General features: G+C 41.5%; 1 protein-coding gene across 3 annotated transcripts in view; it reads left to right on the top strand.

Annotated features, from left to right (window-relative positions):
• The window catches only part of KLHL25 (kelch like family member 25), an 89,674-nt gene that overhangs the window by 49,907 nt on the left and 17,309 nt on the right, over nt 1-22,458 (top strand). For all 3 annotated transcript variants that reach the window (XM_073618421.1, XM_073618422.1, XM_073618424.1), the window contains one exon: nt 10,475-12,301. In XM_073618421.1, the coding sequence (XP_073474522.1) occupies nt 10,489-12,258 (1,770 nt within the window). In that variant the 5' untranslated portion in view covers nt 10,475-10,488 and the 3' untranslated portion in view covers nt 12,259-12,301. The remainder of the gene's footprint in view (nt 1-10,474; nt 12,302-22,458) is intronic.

Here is a 22,458-nt window from a genome sequence, read left to right as displayed (position 1 = left end):
AAAAGAACCAGGTGCCCTTCAAATGATTTTTGATGGGAGCTTTTTTTTCCAGCTCACTGATAATTGACAAATCCCTCTCAAATGCTTCGCAAATGTGTTGTAAACGATGGCGCCTTTACCGCGCATTACCATAGATTTGAATGAAAGTAGCTGACAAGCTTCAACTCCCACACTTGACATGTAGCTTCATTTTTGTCGCACAGCGGCGTGAAGTGACGCAAACGCTATCTGCTTTTTCAAATCTGAAAGCTCTGCCTGCTGTTCGTATTATCCATTGCAGGATGCTGTGTTAGGAGTTTGGGGAGTGGCAAAAATGCACCACCAAATTCCTGTTTCTAATGCCAGTGTGAATGGCCTAAAAAAAACAGTGAACACCCATTGAAAACATCTGAAAACTTTGAGAACACTTAATAAATGGGACCGTAGCTATCTCTGTTGGTACAGTAAACCATTAGACTTGGGGTCTCCAAACTTTCTAAACAAAGGGCCAATTCACGGTCCTTCATGGGGGCTGGACTGTGGGCAGTAGGAGTCAAAGGTCCCAATATCTGTGGTAAAAAACAATGCCCCATCATTTGTTTCTGTAGGAGCCCCATCATTTGTTTCAGTGGTAGCAATTGTGCCCCATCATTGGGGTCAGTGGAAAGAATTATGCTCCATCATTGTCATTGGGGCCCCCTCGTGTCATTGGGAGAAATTGGGGCCCCATCGTGTCATTGGGAGAAATTGTGCCCCATCGTTGGGCGTCATTGGCAGGAAGTGTGCCCTGTTGGGTGGAATTGTGCCCTATCGTTGGGTGTCATTGAGAGGAATTGTGCCCCTTCATTAGTGTCAGTGGGGGGGAGAGTTGTGCTCCATTTTTGGTATCGGTGGATGACCTACAGTAGTGCTCCAAGGGCCAGATAAAAGCAAGCAAAGGTCTGTGTCTGGTCCCCTGGGCTTCAGTTTGGAGATCACTGCATTAGAAAAATGTTTAAAGGGTCATGTTAGGCTAATCTACAATTTGTAGGTGTGGTGTAGAGGTCGACCGATATGGGTTTTTCTCTGGCCGATGCCAAAGCCGATATTTAGAAATCGCGGTGGCCGATGGCCGATATATGATGCCAATTTTTTTGGGCCGATATATTAGGCCGATTTTTTTTTTTTTTTTTCCCTTCATCTCATAAAATCTAACAGTTAGACCCCTTTCACACTGGGGCGTTTTTCAGGCGCTTTTGGGCTAAAAATAGCGCCTGTAAAACGGCTCCCGTGCAGTCTCAGTGTGAAAGCCCGAGTGCTTTCACACTAAGGCGATGTGCTGGCAGGACGTTAAAAAAAAGTCCTGCAAGCAGCATCTTTGGAGCGGTGTATACCGCTCCTCCACCACTCCTGCCCATTGAAATGAATGCGCACCGCTGCCAAAGCGCCTGCAAAGTGTTTCGGCAGCAGCGCTTCAGGGGCGCATTTAACCCATTCTTCGGCCGCTAGCTGGGTTATAAGTGCCCCGCTAGCAGCAGAATAGCGCCACTAAAATGACGGTAAAGCGCCGCTAAAATTAACAGCGTTTTACCGTCAACGCATGCCCGCACCAGTGTGAAAGCAGCCATAAGTGATACAGAAAATTTTTTATATTTAAACATTTAATAAACAAAACAAACCTCCAATCAGTTCACTTGTATGTAGAATTTAGATTAAAAAAAAATAACTATATCTTAAATATTAAATACACAAAAACAGGTAATCAAAACTTTTGGACGAAAAAAAATGGGCTAACTTTACTGCTTTTTTTTTTTTTTTTTTTTTTATTTCATTAGTGTATTTTTTAAAAAAAAAATTGCGTTTGAAAGACCGCTGCGCAAATACCGTGTGACATAAAATATTGCAACAACCGCTATTTTATTCCCTGGCGTCTCTGCTAAAAAAAATATATATAATGTTTGGGGGTTCTAAGTGATTTTATAGCAGAAAATACAGGATTTTTACTTGTAAGCAACAAATGTCAGAAAAGATTTAGTCTTTAAATGGTTAAACTGAAAACTTCTCCACGGAGTTCAGTCTATTGATAAAAGAACCTGAAAGAGATACAAATGTATCTTCTTATCAGACTTGGCAGGCTGCCCAGAGGAGGAGAGAAGAAAACTTCAGAAAACTTGCAATTGACTTCTATGACAGAAGTAATTTGCAAGTCCCGCTGAATCGGCTTTTTTTATCAGCACAATCCACCGATGCCGATTAGGTAAAAAAAGCCAAATATCGGTTGACCTCTAGTGTGGTGTATAAAGGTGCGCAAATGTGAACTTCTGCTGTAGCTTTGCTCCAGCTGTCTCCTCCGCGAGGTCCAGTGTTGACCCTCTTCTCCTCCAAGACCCGCGTTTGCCCTTCTGTTGTTTTATAGAGAATCTTTGGCTGCATAGACTACAGCTCAGACAGTGTCTGCTGCTGTTCGTGGAGATGGTTTGAAAAGGGAACTTTTGGGTCAATGGAACGCTAGTCCAAAAGTTTGTTCAGATTTGTATTTTTGCATCCCATTTCCATCTATATTATTGATGGGCCTTGGCTTCTCATTTGAAGAGAAATGTTCTCTTCTTTTGGAGGTGTGGACTCTAAGGCAGGACCGCAAAATGCCAATTAAAAAAAAAAGAAAATGTACAAAAGGGGTTCCCAGGACACATTCAAGCTAGCAAGCAGAAAACCAAACTAATTTGTTTTAACTACTCAGGCCCTCAACTAAGGGGACTATATATAGATAGATATAGCACAAACAGATAGCAGGCTTATCTGGAGACAAGCCTTCCTTCTATAAAGGTACAGCAACAAACTAGAAGCCCAGACATCTGTATATTGTCCCGTTTTGTTGTACAACACTTGTACACAGTCTGGCTATAGGCAACAAATTTCAAGTTGTACATGTTGCCATGTGGGCTCTGTAGAAACCAGGTAATGCTGTGTCTGCAGGAACATTCAAAATAAAGATCTGCAATTCAATGCTCACTTGTAGTAAATGGCACTGGTTGGTATCATCCCGGAGTAAGTATATTCAAAGTAGGAATGTTGTGGGTGGTAGGTCTTGTATACAAGTAAAGCACAATCCCCAAAGGTGCAACTAATGAAAAAAATGATCTCACCCGAAACTCCTAATAGTAGAGACATGGGAAAATAGGGGATTTTTAGAGTGCCAAAAAAACAGAAAAAATGCAATCGTGTTCAAAAGTAATAAAGTATAAAACCAACAATGTTTATTAAACACCTTACCAGCATAAAAGCTATACACATACAAAGTGGATCCTGAAGAAACTCACTTTGGGCGAAAGTGTTGATCCCATCACCCTCTGTTTCCCTCAAATGCTGATTTGAATGTATAACCAGCCTGGTAGAATGTACTACATGCTTTTTTAGATAAGATTTTTTTTTTTTTTTCTAGATTTTTAATGGTGTTTGATAAACATTGTCGAATTGATGTGTGTGTGTGTGTTTTGTGTTTTTTTGTGGTTTTTTTTTTTTTTTTTTTTCTTGTTTTTTGGCATGCTAAAATCCCCTATTTCCCTGTGTCTCTCTCATTGGGAGTTTTGGGGAGACCTTTTTTTACAATAATCAATCAAAATATAGACTGGAAAATTGGAACTTTAAAGATACTTGATCAGGGACCAACTGATAGCAGTAAAACATCACAGCTGGATCTGGACAGTATTATTAATGTGTCCTTTTTATATTTATCCTAGGTTTGAACTTTCTTATATATTGCACATCTATACCGCTCCAATTAAAGTCCTGAGGAAGTGGACAAAATCGTGAAACGCGTAGGCAGGAGCAATTGTATCTAGTTTTGAATAACATTTCTGATGTGAATTGTTTTAAATTGGGTTTTACAGTGGATATAAAAAGTCTACACACCCCTGTTAAAATGTCAGGTTTCTGTGATGTAAAAAAATGAGACCAAGATAAAAAATTTCAGCACTTTTTCCACCTTTTTAATGTGACCTATAAACTGTACAACTCAACTGAAAATCAAAATTAAATCTTTGCAGGGGGGGGGGGGGGGAGTAAAAATTAAAAAAATAAAACTGAATGTGGTTGCACAAGTGTGCACACCCTCTTTTATAACTGGGGATGTAGCTGTGTTCAGAATAAATAATCGCATTCAAACTCATGTTAAATAGGAGTCAGTACACACCTGCCATCATTTAAAGTGCCTCTGATTAACCCCAATTATATAAGAAAGAGAGCACTCCTATGGCCTCATCTGTATTGGGAGATTGTAACTCAAAAAAGGAGAAAAAGGGAAAAAGACAGCCCTGGGTCAGACTTTAAAGGCACTTTGGATGAAAAATAGGTAAAAATATATTTTTTTGACTCTTCATTATGCAAAAAAAGCATTAAAAACATAGATCACACACTAGACATAAGTATATGGTGCAGAGAGAATGTATGCACCTTGTAGGCAACAGTGAGCCCCTGTGCGTCAATGCGTTTTGCTTCATCAGGAAACGGGGATTGTTGGAAAAAACAGGTCTTGCTATCTAAAATAAAACACCTAGGTAAGACGTAAGAGAGAGATATATATATATATATATATATATATATATATATATATATATATATATATATATATATATATATATATATATATATATATATATATATATATATATATATATATATATTCCAGTTTACCATTGGTCACAAATATCTGAATATTGTAAACCTTTACCAATACATGGTGATGTTTGATGCCCAGGGGAGATTATCTTCTGCCGATTTTTTTGAGAAGGTAGGTATATGTGCGTTATGCATGTCACCCGGATGAGGATGAGATAGATATATAGATATGGATATATATAGATATAATGTGTGTATGTGTATATATGTGTTGTTGTTACACATAGTCTTACCTATGTGTTTTTTATTTTCGATAGTGGGACCTGCCTTTCCCAACAACCCCCGAGTGTGTCCTGATGAAGCAAAACAGCGAAACGCGTTGATGCACAGGGGCTCACTGTTGCCTACACGGTGCATATATTCTCTCTGCACCATATACTTATGTCTAGTATGTGATGTATGTTTTAAATTCTTTCTTTGCTCTATTTGCATAATGAATTATCAATAAAATATATTTGTACCTATTTTTTGTCCAAAGTGCCTTTTAAAGTCCGTCCCAGGGCTGTCTTTTTTTTGCCCTTTTTTCTCCCTTTTTTTTTTTTTTGTTATAACCCCAATTATAGTTATACTGTTTTTGTAGGTCTTTTCTGACGTTTTCTTAGTCGCATCCTATAGCAAAATCCATGGTCCGCAGAGAGCTTCCAAAGCATCAGAGGAATCTCATTGTTATAAGGTATCAGTCAGGAGAAGGGTATAAAATTAATTTTCAAGGCATTAGATATACCATGGAACACAGTCATCAAGTGGAGAAAATATGGCACAACAGTGACATTATCAAGAACTGGATGTCCCTCAAATTGATGAAAAGACAAGAAGAAAACTGGTCAGGGAGGCTTCCAAGAGGCCTACAGCAACATTAAAGGAGCTGCAGGAATATCTGGCAAGTACTGGCTGTGTGGTAAATGTGACAACAATCTCCCGTATTCTTCATATGTCTGGACTATGGGGTAGAGTGGCAGGACTGAAGCCTTTTCTTAAAAAGAAAAACATCCAAGCCCGGATAAATTTTGCAAAAACACATCTGAAGTCTCCCAAAAGCATGTGGGAAAATGTGTTTATGGTCTGAAACCGAGGTTGAACAATTGGGCTGTAATTCCAAAAGATATGTTTGGTGCAAACAACACTGCACATCACCAAAAGAACACCATACCCACAGTGAAGCATAGTGGTGGCAGCATCATGCTTTGTGGCAGTTTTTCTTCAGATGCAACAGGGGTTTAAGTCAAGGTAGAGGGAATTATAAACAGTTCCAAATAGCCCAGACCTGAATCCGATTTGAAAATCTGTGGGGTGATCTGAAGAGGGCTGTGCACAGGAGACACCTTCACAATCTGACAGATTTGAAGGGTTTTTGCAAAGAGTGGGCAAATATTGCCAAGTCAAGCTGTGTCATGCTGATAGACTCATACCCAAAAAAGACTGAGTGCCTTAATAAAATCAAAAGGTGCTTCAACAAAGTATTAATTTAAGGGTGTGCACACTTATGCAATCATATTAGTTTATTTTTTTTTATTTTTGTTTCCCTCCACCTAAAAGATTTCAGTTTGTTGTTTAACTGAGTTGTACTGTTTATAGGTCACATTAAAGGTGGAAAAAGTTCTGAAATGATTTTATCTTTTGTCTTATTTTATTTTTATTTTTTTTTTTTTACATCACAGAAACCTGACATTTTAACAGGGGTGTGTAGACTTTTTATATCCATTGTATGAGTTTTTTTATACTTGTATGTTTTTATGCACTGTGATGTTTTAAGGCTATCAATTGGTCACTGATTACTTCTCTTAAAGCGGACCTTCAGTTTTCAACTTTCCATCTATTAAATCTTCTGCCCTTGTTGTTCTTTGGATACTAAAGCATTTTTTTCCTGTTAGTAATTTCATTTTATACAGCCCACTTCCAGTTTGTCTGGTCATTAACCTAGGCTAATGACATTCTCTCTCTCTCTCTCTCTCTCTCTCTCTCTCTCTCTCTCTCTCTCTCTCTCTCTCTCTCTCTCTCTCTCGGAGATGGGACATAAGATGGCTAATGAGCTGCCGAGCTGGAGGTGTGCCTCTGTGTAAATCCAGGAAGTTAACAGGCAGCAGCTTCACCTGCCCACAGTTAAAATGGATGCTGCCAGACGCAGTGGAGGGAGATTTCTGCATCATATTTGGCAGAATCACAGTATATATAAAATAATATGCAAAGTGGTTGGAGGGAAGCTTTAGAATGGCAAAGAGGTTTTTATTACAAATTATATGAGCAGACTGCAGTTCCTCTTTAAAGTCCCAGTTTTCTTGTCTAAATTTTGATCGATTTTGTAGGAACATTCCATCCTTAACTGTAGCCATTTGGAGATGGATCCACTATGGCTTCTGAGGAAGAACATGTAGGACATGATGAATACTTTAAAGGCCTTTTATATATTTAATGTAATGAATACTACATACAAAATGTATTATTCACTGCCCTGATTTTACAATATCCAATTTGTTACACAGTAGAAGATGCACTTTATGTATGGCTGACTGGTGAATGAGGTCATTTACACTTTAAGAAAATCAACTCCACACTTTTATTTTTTATGTATTTTTTTCCACATAACCTAAAGAATTGCATCTAATGTCTTTAGTATGCAATCCCTGTATATAGACAGCTACAGTCACCTTGGTGAGTATGAATACCTAAGGACCCTCCCCTGCATTGTACATTACATCTTCTATAAACGCATTACACTCCTGGTGTTATATCTATTCCTATCAGTCAATTCCAAACAAGGTATAGAGGCGAAGGTCTTGCAGCGAAGAGAAGTCAAAGCAACAGCATTTTCTTGTCAATGTTTTCAAATCCGCTCAGTTCATCTTTCCAAGGCTCGATTCACACTTGTGCAATGCGGGAACCCTGCGAATCCACTGCGGGTTCCCGCATCCCACCCGATTCGCACAGCAGTTCACACTGCCATATGCAAACTTTTGGGAGTGTCAATACATTGTTAATGACGCCCCCATTTCAGCTCGCATATTACACTGCGAACTGACAGTTCAGACATGAATCGGATTGCATGGGGGGTGAACACCCCCATGCGATCCGAGTCTGGTGCGGATCAAAAAAAGGGTCCTGTGCGAGTTTGGTTTGACTGCGATGCAATATCTGCCATACTAGCTGTATGGCTGAAATCGCATCGCACGGACATCGCATGTGATGTGTGGTGCGAATCACATGCGATCTCACAGAGCGCGCAAGTGTGAACCGCCACATAAGATGCCATGCTAAAATTTAAATATAATAAGGTATAAACATACAATATATATGAAATTAATCCAGTGCCAATACACCGCAAAATTAAAAAAAATAACAAACATATAGCCCCACAAAGACATATCGGTGTTCTGAGTAGTCCCAAAGTGAAAAGTGAATCGGTAAAGGGAATCTTGATCCACACAATTAGTTGAGGTTCCCGACACCACAATGACCTAGAGTGCACACCCACCTCATGTACAACAAAAACTCTTACTAGAGTTAGTGCAGTGAAACGCGTAGGGTGGAGATATCGCTCATGGCGTCCTTACGTTTTTCGAAATCAGGAAGTGATTGTCTCCCAGGATTAATTGTTTAAGCACTTTTATACCTTGGAATTTGTAAGTAGTCTGTACATGCTTTTAATTATATGCAGTTTTACACTGTTTCCCCAGCTTCTACATTTTGACATGGGGTATCTCTGCTTGTGGATGTGACACTTCTAAGGATATGGTGTTGATTTAGAAGAATCTCCCATACCGGTGACCACTGAGATTCATGTGTTTTTTTCCTTGGTAAAGGTTTCACTAACTCTGGTAAGAGTCTTTATTGTACACTGAGGTGGTGGTGCACTCAAGGTCGTTGTGGTGTCTGGCACATCAATTGTATGGAGCAAGATTCCATTAACTGATTCACCTTTCACTTTGAGACAACTCAGATCACTGATATTTCTTTGTGGCGTGTATATATATTATAAGAATTTTATGTCCCACAAAGAAATATCCATGATCTGAGTTGTCTCAAAGTAAAAGGTGAATCCATTAATGGAATCTTGCTCCATACAATTGATGTGCCTTGCACCACCACCTCAGTGTACAATAAAATCTCTTACCAGAGTTAGTGAAATCTTTACCAAGGGAAAAAGCACATGAATCTCAGTGGTCACCGGTATGGGAGATGGAGATCTTCTAAATCAACACCATATCCTTATAGGTGTCACATCCGCAAGCAGAGATACCCCATGTCAAAATGTAGAAGCTGGGGAAACTGTGTATAATTATTAAAAGCATGTACAGACTACTTACAAATTACAAGGTATAAAGTGCTTAAACAATTAATCCTGGGAGATAATCAAATCACTTCCTGATTTTGAAAAGCGTAATGACGTCATGAGCGATGGCTCCACCCTACGCGTTTCACCGCATTAGTAAGAGTTTTTGTTGTACACTGAGTTGGGTGTGCACCCCAGGTCATTGTGGTGTTGGGAACCTCAACTAATTGCGTGGATTGAGATTCCCTTTACTGATTCACCTTTCACTTTGGCACTTCTCAGATCACTGATATTTCTTTGTGGGGCTATATGTTTATTATTTTTGTATTGGCACTAGATTAATTTCACATATATTGTATGTTGATACCTTTTTTATGTTTAAAGTGGTTTTAAAGGCTCAAGGTTTTTTACATGCATGCAGTTTAAAAAAAAAAAACACATCTGTGCAGCTAATACTTACCTGAGCTCGATCTTCCTCCAGCGATGTGCACAAGAGTCTCTGCTCTCCAGGGACTCTCTCTCCTCATTGGCTGAGACTGCAGCAGGAGCCATTGGCTTGTAAATCACAGCCAGTGAGCCAATGTGGAGAGGGGGCAGGGCTGAGCCACGGCTCTGTGTGTGGACACACACAGCCGCGGCTCGGGCATGAACCTGCTTGGGTGCCCCCATTGCAAGCTGCTTGCTCTGGGGGGGAGAGCTATGAGCGCTGACTAGGGACCCAAGAAGAGGAAGATTGGGGCTTCTCTATGCAAATCCACTGCACAGAGCTGAAAGGTATAACATGTTCTATAAAGGGGTTGTAAACCCTTGTGTTTTTTCACCTTAATGCAGCATTATGCATTAGGGTGGAAAACCTTTTGTCATGCAGTAGCCCCCCCAGACCCCCTGTTTTACTTGCCTGAACCTGTTCTTTCTCGCCCTGGGGATGAGCACACCAGCTCTAGCCGGTGTCTTGTATGCTGATTGAATAGATTGATAGCAGCAAAGCCATTGGCTCCCACTGCTGTCACTCATATCCAGTGATGCAGGCACCAGTGGGCGGGGCCGAGTCCTTCTGTCTGTGTCAATAGATGCAGCAGGACACGGGAGCGAGCCCGCAGGGTGTCCCGAAAAAGATCGCTTCTCCGGGGCACTCGAGAAGAGGAGGAGCCACAAGCGCCCCTGAGGAACCCCAGAAGAGGAGGATCGGGCCACTCTGTGCAAAACCAACTGCACAGAGGAGGCAAGTATGACATGGTTATTTAAAAAAAAAAAAATGAGGGTTTAGTAATCCTTTAAAAAACAAACAAAAAAAACTTGAGCTGGACAGACTGTGCTTCATTGAAAGGCTGATTATATGATGCTGTTGCTTTGACCTATCTCCTTTGCATCCGGCTTTGCTCTCAAATAAAAATGGTGCCACGGGTAAGCACCTCACAATATGGGTACTGGCTTATTTAATTTTTGGAGTTTTTAAAAGGGCATTTAATCCATCACAAATATCAGTTCATTATATGTAAGTGTTAAAAGCAAGCACTGTTCAAGTTCTTGAAATAACTTTTTTTTTTTCTTTTTTTTTTTTTCATCTGTCAGCTCTAGATACCATCATGTCTGTCAGTGTTCATGAAAATAGGAAATCCCGGACCAGTACTGGGTCTATGAATATTTCCTTATATCACAAGCTTACTCATCCGGACTGCGTCCTGAGCCATCTAAATGTCATGCGTAAACAGCAGCTTTTCACTGATGTCACTCTTTGGGCAGGAGACCGCTCTTTTCCATGTCACCGTGTAGTGTTGGCAGCCTGCAGCCAGTACTTTGAGGCCATGTTTAGTAATGGATTGAGGGAAACCCTTGATAACACTGTGAACTTCCATGACAGTCTTCACCCTGAGGTTTTGGAACTTCTGCTCGACTTTGCTTATTCATCTAAAATCATCATTAATGAAGAGAATGCAGAGTCTCTACTGGAGGCAGGAGATATGCTTCAGTTTCATGATGTCCGAGATGCAGCAGCCGAATTCTTGGAAAAAAATCTCTATCCCTCAAATTGCCTGGGAATGCTGATGCTCTCTGATGCTCATCAGTGCCGACGATTGTATGAACTGTCCTTGCGAATGTGTTTGGCAAATTTTGAAACGCTGCACAGAACAGAAGAATTTATTAACCTGTCAAAAGAGATTTTGCTTGACTTGGTATCTAGTGATGAACTTGAAATCGAAGATGAGCAAGTAGTTTTTAACGTTGTGTTACAATGGGTTAAGTATGACCTGGACAAAAGAAAAGACTGTTTTCCCGAAATGCTGAAGAACATTAGGTTGGCTTTGCTTTCTTCAGAATCTCTGAAGGAGGCCATTGCCTGTGAGAATTTGGTGATGGCTGACGAGAGAAGTAAAAGAATTATGGAGGAGGCTGTTCATTGCAAGAGAAAAATCCTACAGAATGATGGAATAGTTACTAGCCTGTGTGCTAAACCTAGGCAAGCCGGACACACCCTGCTGATTTTGGGTGGACAGACTTTTATGTGTGATAAAATTTATCAGGTTGACCACAAAGCTAAACAAATTATTCCAAAAGCTGACCTACCAAGTCCAAGAAAAGAATTTAGCGCTTGTGCCATAGGTTGTAAGGTCTATATCACTGGTGGAAGGGGTTCTGAAAATGGAGTGTCTAAAGACGTTTGGGTGTATGACACGGTCCACGAGGAATGGGCGAAGGCTGCGCCCATGCTCATAGCAAGGTTTGGGCACGGTTCTGCAGAGTTGCAAAATTGTCTCTATGTTGTTGGAGGACATACAGCAGTTGCTGGCATTTTTCCAGCATCGCCTTCAGTTTCTTTAAAGCAAGTGGAGAGATATGATCCTCTGTCAAATAAATGGACAATGGTGGCACCACTGAGAGATGGTGTAAGCAATGCAGCTGTGGTCAGTGCAAAGCTGAAACTGTTTGTCTTTGGAGGTACAAGTATTCATAGAGATCGCGTCTCCAAAGTGCAATGTTACGATCCTTTTGAAAACCGTTGGAATATTAAAGCAGAATGTCCACAACCATGGCGGTATACTGCTGCTGCTGTATTGGGCAGCCAGATTTTTATTATGGGTGGGGACACGGAATTTACAGCAGCCTCCGCGTATCGCTTTGACTGTGAAACAAATCAGTGGACTAGAATTGGAGATATGACATCCAAAAGGATGTCTTGTCACGCATTAGCATCAGGAAATAAACTTTATGTGGTTGGAGGATACTTTGGGACTCAAAGGTGTAAAACACTAGATTGTTACGATCCGATCTCAGACTCCTGGAATAGTATCACCACTGTGCCTTACTCTCTTATACCTACTGCTTTTGTGAGCACTTGGAAGCACTTGCCAGCATGAGCAGGTTGACCACGTAAAGGATCACTTCTTATGTCCCGAAGAGGTAAACCGAAGATGAAATGACACGCATTACTAATTTTAAACTGGGTAGAAGTAATTGGCCAGTAAACCAGAAACCTAAATAATATATGTAAAGAAGAATTAAGAAGAACTTCAGGATTGTAAAAGCTCTGGTTGATAGTGAGGCCAAATATTGATGTGGCCATAGGCAAAGTATTTTCTTAACCATAAAGGCTACTGACAAAAACCCCTCTGATCCTAGTTTCATTGTAAAAGGCAGAAGGTTTTTTTTCTCTTCATGCATTCTTTGCATTAAGATAAAAAGCCTTCTGTGTGTAGCAGCCCCCCCCCCCATACTTACCTAAGGTTCCTCTCTGTCCAGCGATGTCCACGAGTGTCTCAGCCTTCTGCGATTCTCCCTCCCTGATTGGCTGAGACACAGCAACAGCACCATTGCCTGTAAAGCATTAAAGATCATGGGTGCAATGTCAGGCTCCTGCAGACACCCTGTATAGCTCTCTGCCTGTACCTCCCATACTGGCAGACAGTTACTGAAGTGCAGGAAGTGTCAATGAACTATGAGAGCGCTTTCCAGTGCCCTCGCAGTTCATTGAGAACTACAGGCCGTCTGCCGCCATGAAGGATGTTACCTGCAGTTCATTAACTTACAGATCTCTGTGAATATATATCACAGTTGTATGGGTAGAGCCCCGCAAAGCCACGCTGGTTTTTAAATTGTGACAACTGATGTAGTGTGAAGATCCCCTGCCTACTGTCACATAGGGGGGCTGGAATCAGGGGTGCGGGCAGGTGCATTCTAGTTACATCATCCAAAATTACTCTGCGTTTTTGGAGTAATAATAAATGCTTATTGTGCACAGCTACACACAACAAATACATTAATAGAAATTACACCAACCACTGCAGCTGCTGTCAATGAACAATCTACAAGACTCAAAAAATGAAAGTGCGACCCACTCCTTCTCCAAGTTTCAAGCAGCATTTTGATGTGAAAAAGATTTCCACCAATATTTCTGAAAGTAGTGAAACGTCCAAAAAGTCCAAATGTGAAAATGCAATCAAATGTCAACCCAAATGCTTCCGTGATATAATAATTATTCAATGATAATATAACTTGTGTAAAAAGAATGTTTGAATCGCAAAGTGGTTAGTGAAAGTTCTTTAAATATACATATAAAGAAAAGTCCATTCATAAAATCAAAGTTCAGTGAAGAAAGATTGTGTGAATCCAATAGACGGGAATCCGGCATCCAAACTTCAGCCACCCCAACCCACATGAGAGGGAAGGTGGAAGGGCGGGATGTGAGGGGAACTTCCAAACTCCAGGTGCATCCAAATAACAGTAAGATTGAACGCTTACCAGAGTTGGTGGATCTCCTCTATGGCAAGGTCGGACACACAAGCAGATATAACCCTCTGCAGGGATAAGCGGACTCCCACGTCAGGATCCTCGGATGTTTGTAGTATCCCCAGGGCAGGCAGGTCACTCTGCAAAAGACTCACTGGTCCGCAGGGCCGTGAGCACAGAAAAACAAAAGCTCCGATGGTGTAGTATAATTCTTTTATTGCTCAGACATGCGGGGAACACTCCTCCACCATAAAACATATTAAAAAGCCGGCAAAATAAAACAGTAACGAACACCCGCTGCTTGTGTGTCCGACCTTGCCATAGAGGAGGTCCACCAACTCTGGTAAGCATTCAATCTTACTGTTATTTGGATGCACCTGGAGTTTGGAAGTTCCCCTCACATCCCGCCCTTCAGCCACCCCAACCCACATGAGAGGCAAGGTGGAAGTTTGGATGTTGGATTCCCGTCTATTGGATTCACACAATCTTTCTTCACTGAACTTTTATTTTATGAATGGACTTTTCTTTATATTTATTTTTAAGAACTTTCACTACCACTTTGCGATTTCAAACATTCTTTTTACACAAGTTATATTATTATTGAATAATTATTATATTGCAAGCGCACTTATTATTTTTCTTGTTCGCTACACTGATATTTGTGTTTTTTTTGTTGCAGCTGCACCCTTTATTTAATTTTATTTCAATTTTATTTTGTGCTCATAGCGCGGTATTTTCCCTTTTTTTCGTGATCCTCATGTGACTGTAAGACACCGCTCCCTCTTGGCAGACACTTGCTAGATCTTTATGCTTATTTGGATGATTAGCATAAGGTGCTTTGTATAACTTCACAAATCCATGGGAGTTTTGGTACATTACATTACTCCTTCAATCATATCTTGGTATGATGGCTAAATGAACTTATAAAGGAAAGGAACAGCACCCCAATGGTGTAATACCATAAAAGAACGTATTTATTTAAATAAAATGCCACTCACAAGGAAAGAAGAAAAACCGCTTACCTCATATAAAGTGCCTCCAGGTATACAAGTGCTACCATCCACCTCTCACCCTCCCCGGACTGCGCAAAGCCTCCAGTTTGTCACTTCTGGTTCTAGCTTTGCTGCATTTGCAGTTGCCATGTGGCTATGCGGATATGAACAAGATATGATTGAAGGAGTGCTGTAGCAATACCCCCATGGATTTGTGGAGTGATACGAGCACCTTATGCCAATCGTGCAAATGAAAGGCATAGAGATCTGGTGAGTGTCTGCCAAGAGATAGTGGTGTCTCAGTCACGTGGTAATCATGAAAGCATTTGGGTGGACATGTAAATGCATTTGCCTTATTTAATGTATTTTATGATTGAATATTGGAGGAGCAGTGGGTTGCACTTTCATTTTTTTTGTGTTTGTTACATTATAGTTACATGTTACACCCTAAATATAGGTGCAACATATAACATGTTACAAAAGATCATTATATCCTTTAACCACTTGCAGACCACCCTATAACAGTTTTATTGCTACAGGGTGGCCAATCTATGCAGGATCACGTATATGTTCATGACCCTGCACTTCCAGGTATTGGGCACGAATACAGGGTGCCGGCTCGCTCCCTCTGTGATTCTACTAGAATTGTACTGTAATTCTGTAGAATCACAGCGGGAGCTGATCAGTTGGTCCCGAAGACCCGATGCCTGCTGGCACCTGCTGATTGGTACACAGGCATTGTGACAAAGCACGCTAGTCATGTGAAACGCGTTACCTCCTTCCCCCTGTTTGTACTATTCCAGTGCTGTTTTTATAATCTGGAAATAAACTCATTGCATTGTATGGGAGTGCGGCCATCCTTCATTTACTCTACCTATGATTCTGCTGCGGTGACAGGGCGTGCAAACCATTCAGCAGCCTTCACTTGAACACAGACTAGCCTATCTACCTGGAGCAGCCAAATTCGTTACACAGGCAGATTGCCGTTCTGTCAGGCATTGGTCATGTGTTCCTGCAAAGCAGGGGCACGGATCTATGCCTTCCTCTAGTAAAAGCACCTCCCCCACTACAGTAAAACACCAGCTAGACACACAGTTAACCCTTTGATCTCCCCTGATGTTAACCCCTTCACAGACAGTATTAGTACAGTGACTGTATATTTTTAGCACTAGTCACTGTGATAATGTCACTGGTCCCCCAAAAAAAAGTGTCAGTGTCCAATTTGTTCACTGCAATATCGCAGTTCCACTATAAGTTGCTGATCGCTGCCATTTCTAGTAAAAAAATAAATAACTAAAGATTCTATAAATATATCCCATAGTTTGGTTTGCACAAAAGTTGTAGCATCTACAATCAATATACACTTATTTGATTTTTTTTTTTCTACCAAAAACATGTAGCAGAATACATATTGACCTAAAATTAATGAAGGAATTTTAATTTTTTTACTTTTTTTTTTTTTTTTTTTTTTTTTATTGGATATGTTCTATAGCAGAAAGTGGTGTGTGTGTGTGTGTGTGTGTATATATATATATATATATATATATATATATATATATATATATATATATATATATATATATATATATATTACACACAGCACCCCATATTGACAGAAAAACACAGAATTGTTGACATTTTTGCAGATTTATTAAAAAAGAAAAACTGAAATATCACATGGTCCTAAGTATTCAGACCCTTTGCTCAGTATTTAGTAAAAGCACCCTTTTGATCTAATACAGCCATGAGTCTTTTTGGGAAAGATGCAACAAGTTTTTCACACCTGGATTTGGGGATCCTCTGCCATTCCTCCTTGCAGATCCTCTCCAGTTCTGTCAGGTTGGATGGTAAACGTTGGTGGACGGCCATTTTTAGGTCTCTCCAGAGATGCTCAATTGGGTTTAAGTCAGGGCTCTGGCTGGGCCATTCAAGAGCAGTCACGGAGTTGTTGTGAAGCCACTCCTTCGTTATTTTAGCTGTGTGCTTAGGGTCATTGTCTTGTTGGAAGGTAAACCTTCGGCCCAGTCTGAGGTCCTGAGCACTCTGGACAAGGTTTTCGTCCAGGATATCCCTGTACTTGACCGCATTCATCTTTCCCTCGATTGCAACCAGTCGTCCTGTCCCTGCAGCTGAAAAACACCCCCACAGCATGATGCTGCCACCACCATGCTTCACTGTTGGGACCGTATTGGACAGGTGATGAGCAGTGCCTGGTTTTCTCCACACATACCGCTTAGAATTAAGGTAAAAAAGTTCTATCTTGGTCTCATCAGACCAGAGAATCTTATTTCTCACCATCTTGGAGTCCTTCAGGTGTTTTTTAGCGTTCTCCATGCGGGCTTTCATGTGTCTTGCACTGAGGAGAGGCTTCCGTCGGGCCACTCTGCCATAAAGCCCCGACTGGTGGAGGGCTGCAGTGATGGTTGACTTTCTACAACTTTCTCCCATCTCCCGACTGCATCTCTGGAGCTCAGCCACAGTGATCTTTTGGGTTCTTCTTTACCTCTCTCACCAAGGCTCTTCTTCCCCGATAGCTCAGTTTGGCCGGATGGCCAGCTCTAGGAAGGGTTCTGGTCATCCCAAACGTCTTCCATTTAAGGATTATGGAGGCCACTGTGTTCTTAGGAACCTTAAGTGCAGCAGATTTTTTTTTTTTTTTTTTTTTTTGTAACCTTGGCCAGATCTGTGCCTTGCCACAATTCTGTCTCTGAGCTCTTCAGGCAGTTCCTTTTGACCTCATGATTCTCATTTGCTCTGACATGCACTGTGAGCTGTAAGGTCTTATATAGACAGGTGTGTTGCTTTCCTAATCAAGTCCAATCAGTATAATCAAACACAGCTGGACTCAAATGAAGGTGTAGAAACATCTCAAGGATGATCAGAAGAAATGGTCAGCACCTGAGTTAAAATGAGTGTCACAGCAAAGGGTCTGAATACTTAGGACCATGTGATATTTCAGTTTTTCTTTTTTAATAAATCTGCAAAAATGTCAACAATTCTGTGTTTTTCTGTCAATATGGGGTGCTGTGTGTACATTAATGAGGAACAAAAATGAAGTTAAATGATTTTAGCAAATGGCTGCAATATAACAGAGTGAAAAATTTAAGGGGGTCTGAATACTTTCCGTCCCCACTGTATATATGTCATATATATATATATATATATATATATATATATATATATATATATAATTATTATAGTGTGTATGTGTATATATAGAGGGAGATATTGATATATATCTATATCTAGAGATATATATATATATATATATATATATAGTCTCTCTCTCTCGATATATCTCTCGATATAGCTAGATATATAGATACACATTCACATTTTTGTAAATATTTTTTTCTATCTTTTCATGTGACAACACTGAAGAAATGACACTTTGCTACAATGTAAAGTAGTGAGTGTACAGCTTGTATAACAGTGTAAATTTGCTGTCCCCTCAAAATAACTCAACAAACAGCCATTAATGTCTAAACTGCTGGCAACAAAAGTGAGTACACCCCTAAGTGAAAATGTCCAAATTGAGCCCAAAGTGTCAATATTTTGTGTGGCCACCATTATTTTCCTGCACTGCCACTGGAGTCCTCTTCCACTCCTCCATGTTGACATCACGGAGCTGGTGGATGTTAGAGACCTTGCGCTCCTCCACCTTCCATTTGAGGATGCCCCACAAATGCTCAATGAACTGTAGCTCCCCAGTGCCGGCAGCACTCATGCAGCCCCAGACCATGACACTCCCACCACCATGTTTGACTGTAGGCAAGACACACTTGTCTTTGTACTCCTCACCTGTTTTCCACCATATACGCTTGACACCATCTGAACCAAATATGTTTATCTTGGTCTCATCAGACCACAGGACATGGTTCCAGTAATCCATGTCCTTAGTCTGCTTGTTTTTAGCAAACTGTTTGCAGGCTTTCTTGTGCATCATCTTTAGAAGAGGCTTCCTTATGTGACGACAGCCATGCAGATCAGTTTGATGCAGTGTGCGGCGTATGGTCTGAGCACTGACAGGCTGACCCCCCACCCCTTCAACCTCTGCAGCAATGCTGGCAGCACTCATAGGTCTATTTCCCAAAGACAACCTCTGGATATGACGCTGAGCACGTGCACTCAACTTCTTTGTTTGACCATGGCGAGGACTGTTCTGAGTGGAACCTGTCCTGATAAATCACTGTATGGTCTTGGCCACCGTGCTGCAGCTCAGTTTCAGGGTCTTGGCAATCTTCGTATAGCCTAGGCCATCTTTATGTAGAGCAACAATTCTTTTTTTTTTCAGATCCTCAGAGTTCTTTGCCATGAGGTGCCATGTTGAACTTCCAGTGACCAGTATGAGAGAGTGAGAGCGATAACACCAAATTTAACACATCTGCTCCCCATTTACACCTGAGACCTTGTAACACTGAGTTGCATGACATCGGGGAGGGAAAATGGCTAATTGGGCTCAATTTGGACATTTTCACTTAGGGGTGTACTCAAATTTGTTAATTAGACATTAATGGCTGTGTGTTAAGTTATTTTGAGGGGACAGCAAATTTACACCGTTATACAAGCTATACACTCACTACTTTATATTGTAGCAAAGTGTCATTTCTTCAGTGTTGTCACATGAAAAGATATAATAAAATATTTACAAAAATGTGAGGGGTGTACTAATTTTTGTGAGATGCTGGGGGTATGTGTGTGTGTGTGTGTGTGTGTGTGTGTGTATGTACGTACACCCCTCACATTTTTGTAAATATTTTATTATATCTTTTTACGTGACAACAATGAAGGAATGACACTTTGCTACAATGTTACATAGCAGGTGAGGTTGAAAAAAGACATAAGTCCATCAAGTCCAACCTATATGTGATTATATGTCAGTGTTACATTGTATATCCCTATATGTAGCGGTCATTCAGGTTCTTATCGAATAGTTTTTTTAAACTATCAATGCCCCCCGCTGAAACCACCGCCTGTGGAAGAGAATTCCACATCCTTGCTGCTCTTACAGTAAAGAAACCTCTACGCAGTTTAAGGTTAAACCTCTCTTCTAATTTAAATGAGTGGCCACGTGTTTAGTTAAACTCCCTTACACGAAAAAGTTTTATCCCTATTGTGGGGTCACCAGTACAGTATTTGTAAATCAAAATCATATCCCCTCTCAAGCGTCTCTTCTCCAGAGAGAATAAGTTCAGTGCTCGCAACCTTTCCTCATAACTAATATCCTCCAGACCCTTTATTAGCTTTGTTGCCCTTCTTTGTACTCGCTCCATTTCCAGTACATCCTTCCTGAGGACTGGTGCCCAGAACTGGACAGCATACTCTAGGTGCGGCCGGACCAGAGTCTTGTGGAGCGGGAGAATTTATCGCTTTATCTCTGGAGTTAATCCCCTTTTTATTGCATGCCAATATTCTGTTTGCTTCGTTAGCAGCAGCTTGGCATTGCATGCGATTGCTGAGCCTATCATCTACTAGGACCCCCAGGTCCTTTTCCATCCTAGATTCCCCCTCAGAGGTTCTCCCCCTAGTGAGTAGATTGCATTTATATTTTTGCCACCCAAATACATTATTTTACTTTTTTTTACATTAAACCTCATTTGCCATGTAGTTGCCCACCTCATTAATTTGTTCAGATCTTCTTGCAAGGTTTCCACATCCTGCTGAGATGTTATTGCCCTGCTTAGCTTAGTGTTGTCTGCAAATACAGATTGAACTGTTTATCCCATCCTCCAGGACGTTTTATGAACAAATTAAATAGGATTGGTCCCAGCACAGAACCCTGGGGGACCCCACTTCCCACCCCTGACTATTCCGAATACTCCCCATTTATCACCACCCTCTGAACTCACCCTTGTAGCCAGTTTTCAATACATGTACTCTATGGTCCATGCAAACGGACCTTACTTTGTACAGTAAACATTTATGGGGAACTGTCAAATGCTTTTGCAAAATCCAGATGCACCACGTCTACAGGCCTTCCTTTATCCAGATGGCAGCTCACCTCCTCATAGAAGCTTAATAGATTGGTTTGGCAAGAACGATTCTTCATGAATCCATGCTGATTTTTGCTAATGATACCGTTTTTATTACTAAAATCTTGTATATAGTCCCTTATCATCCCCTTCAAGAGCTTGCATACTATTGATGTTAGGCTAACTGGTCTGTAATTCCCAGGGGATGTATTTTGGCCCTTATTTAAATATTGGTGCTACATTGGCTTTTCTCCAATCAGCTAAGAACCATTCTGGTCAGTAGACTGTCAGTAAAAAATTAGGAACCAATGGTCTGGCAATTACTTGACTGAGTTCCCGAAGTACCTTCGGGTGCAAGCCATCTGGTCCCGGTGATATATTCATGTTAATTTTCTCAAGTCTATTTCTAATTCTGTCCACTGTTAGTCATGAGGGTGCTTCCTGTGATGTGTCACGAGCATAAGCACTGCAGTTTTGGTTAATGAAGCCCCCCGATTCTTTTTAAACTGAAGAGAAGAATAAATTCAATACCTTCGCCATCTTTCCATCCTTCGTAACCAGATGCCCTTCCTCAATCTTTATGGGGCCAATATGGTTCATCCTCCCTTTTTTACTGTATATATTTAACCACTTCCCGTCCGGCCCATAGCAGATGACGGCTGAGCGGTGGTTCAGTTATCCTGACTGGGCGTCATATGACGTCCAGCAGGTTAACATGCCGGCGAGCATCGCTGCGATCGGTGTGTCAGTCTGACACACCGCTCCACCGATCTTGGTAAAGAGCCTCCGGCAGAGGCTCTTTTGACATCGTGACCAGCCGTGATTGGACGCGGCTGATCACGTGGTAGAGGAAGAGCCGTTGATTGGCTTTTCCCTCACTCGCATCTGACACGTGAGTAGAGGAGAGCCGATCGGTGGCTTTCCTGACAGGTTGGGTCTGCGCTGATTGTTTATCATCGCAGCCCCCCTCAGATGACCACACTGGACCACCAGGGATCGCCACTAGGACCACCAGGGAGAGGGGCAACATGTGGATGGCCAGGTATGTACCCCATGGCCATCCATCTGTGCCAATCAGTGCCCACAAATGGGCACTGATGGCCCCAGTATATTGCAGTGATGCCCAGCAATGCCACCCTTAGGGGCATCAGTGCCACCAATCAGGTCTCTGAAAATCCCACAAAATTTAAATCCTCCTCGTTCAACAGTATCTCAATTTCACCCATCTTGTTCGCTAGGCTCCTGGCATTGGTGAACATGGAACGTAGTTTAGACCGGTCGCATACTGTCCTCTTATTGGGTGGTCCGAGATTGCAAGTAGGACTTGTTACTATACTTCCCTCGGATTTATGTGCTTTAGTCAACCTACCACTAATGCCCCCAATACCACCCTCTGGAGTATGTTTCGCGCTGACTACCTCTACCTCTAGACCCTCCCCCCATCGCCTAGTTTAAAAACCTCTCTAACTTTTCAGCCATCTTCACTCTCAGCAGACCCTCCTCAGTTAGGTGCAGTGTGTCCCTTCTATAGAAATGGTGACCGACTGAGAAGTCAGCCCAGTTTTCCAGGAACACAAACCCCTCCTTACTACACCAGCTCCTCAGCCACTTGTTTACTTTCCTAATCTCCCTCTGCCTTTCTGGTGTGGCTCTATGTACCGGTAGTATTCCTGAGAATACTAGCTTGGAGGTCCTTTTCCTCAGTTTAGCTCCTAAGTCCCTAAAATCGTTCCCGGGACACTCCATCTGCCTCTGAATTTGTCATTGGTGCCATTGTGCACTATGACAGCCGGGTCTTCCCCAGCCCCTCCCAGTAATCTGTCCATCAGATCTGTGATGTGCGGAACCTGAGCGCCCGGTATACAAC

Source organism: Aquarana catesbeiana, linkage group LG03 (assembly GCF_042186555.1).
Source record: "Aquarana catesbeiana isolate 2022-GZ linkage group LG03, ASM4218655v1, whole genome shotgun sequence".
NCBI lineage: Eukaryota > Metazoa > Chordata > Amphibia > Anura > Ranidae > Aquarana > Aquarana catesbeiana.
Note: the sequence above shows the minus strand (reverse complement) of the source record. Positions and strands in the feature narration are given on the sequence as shown.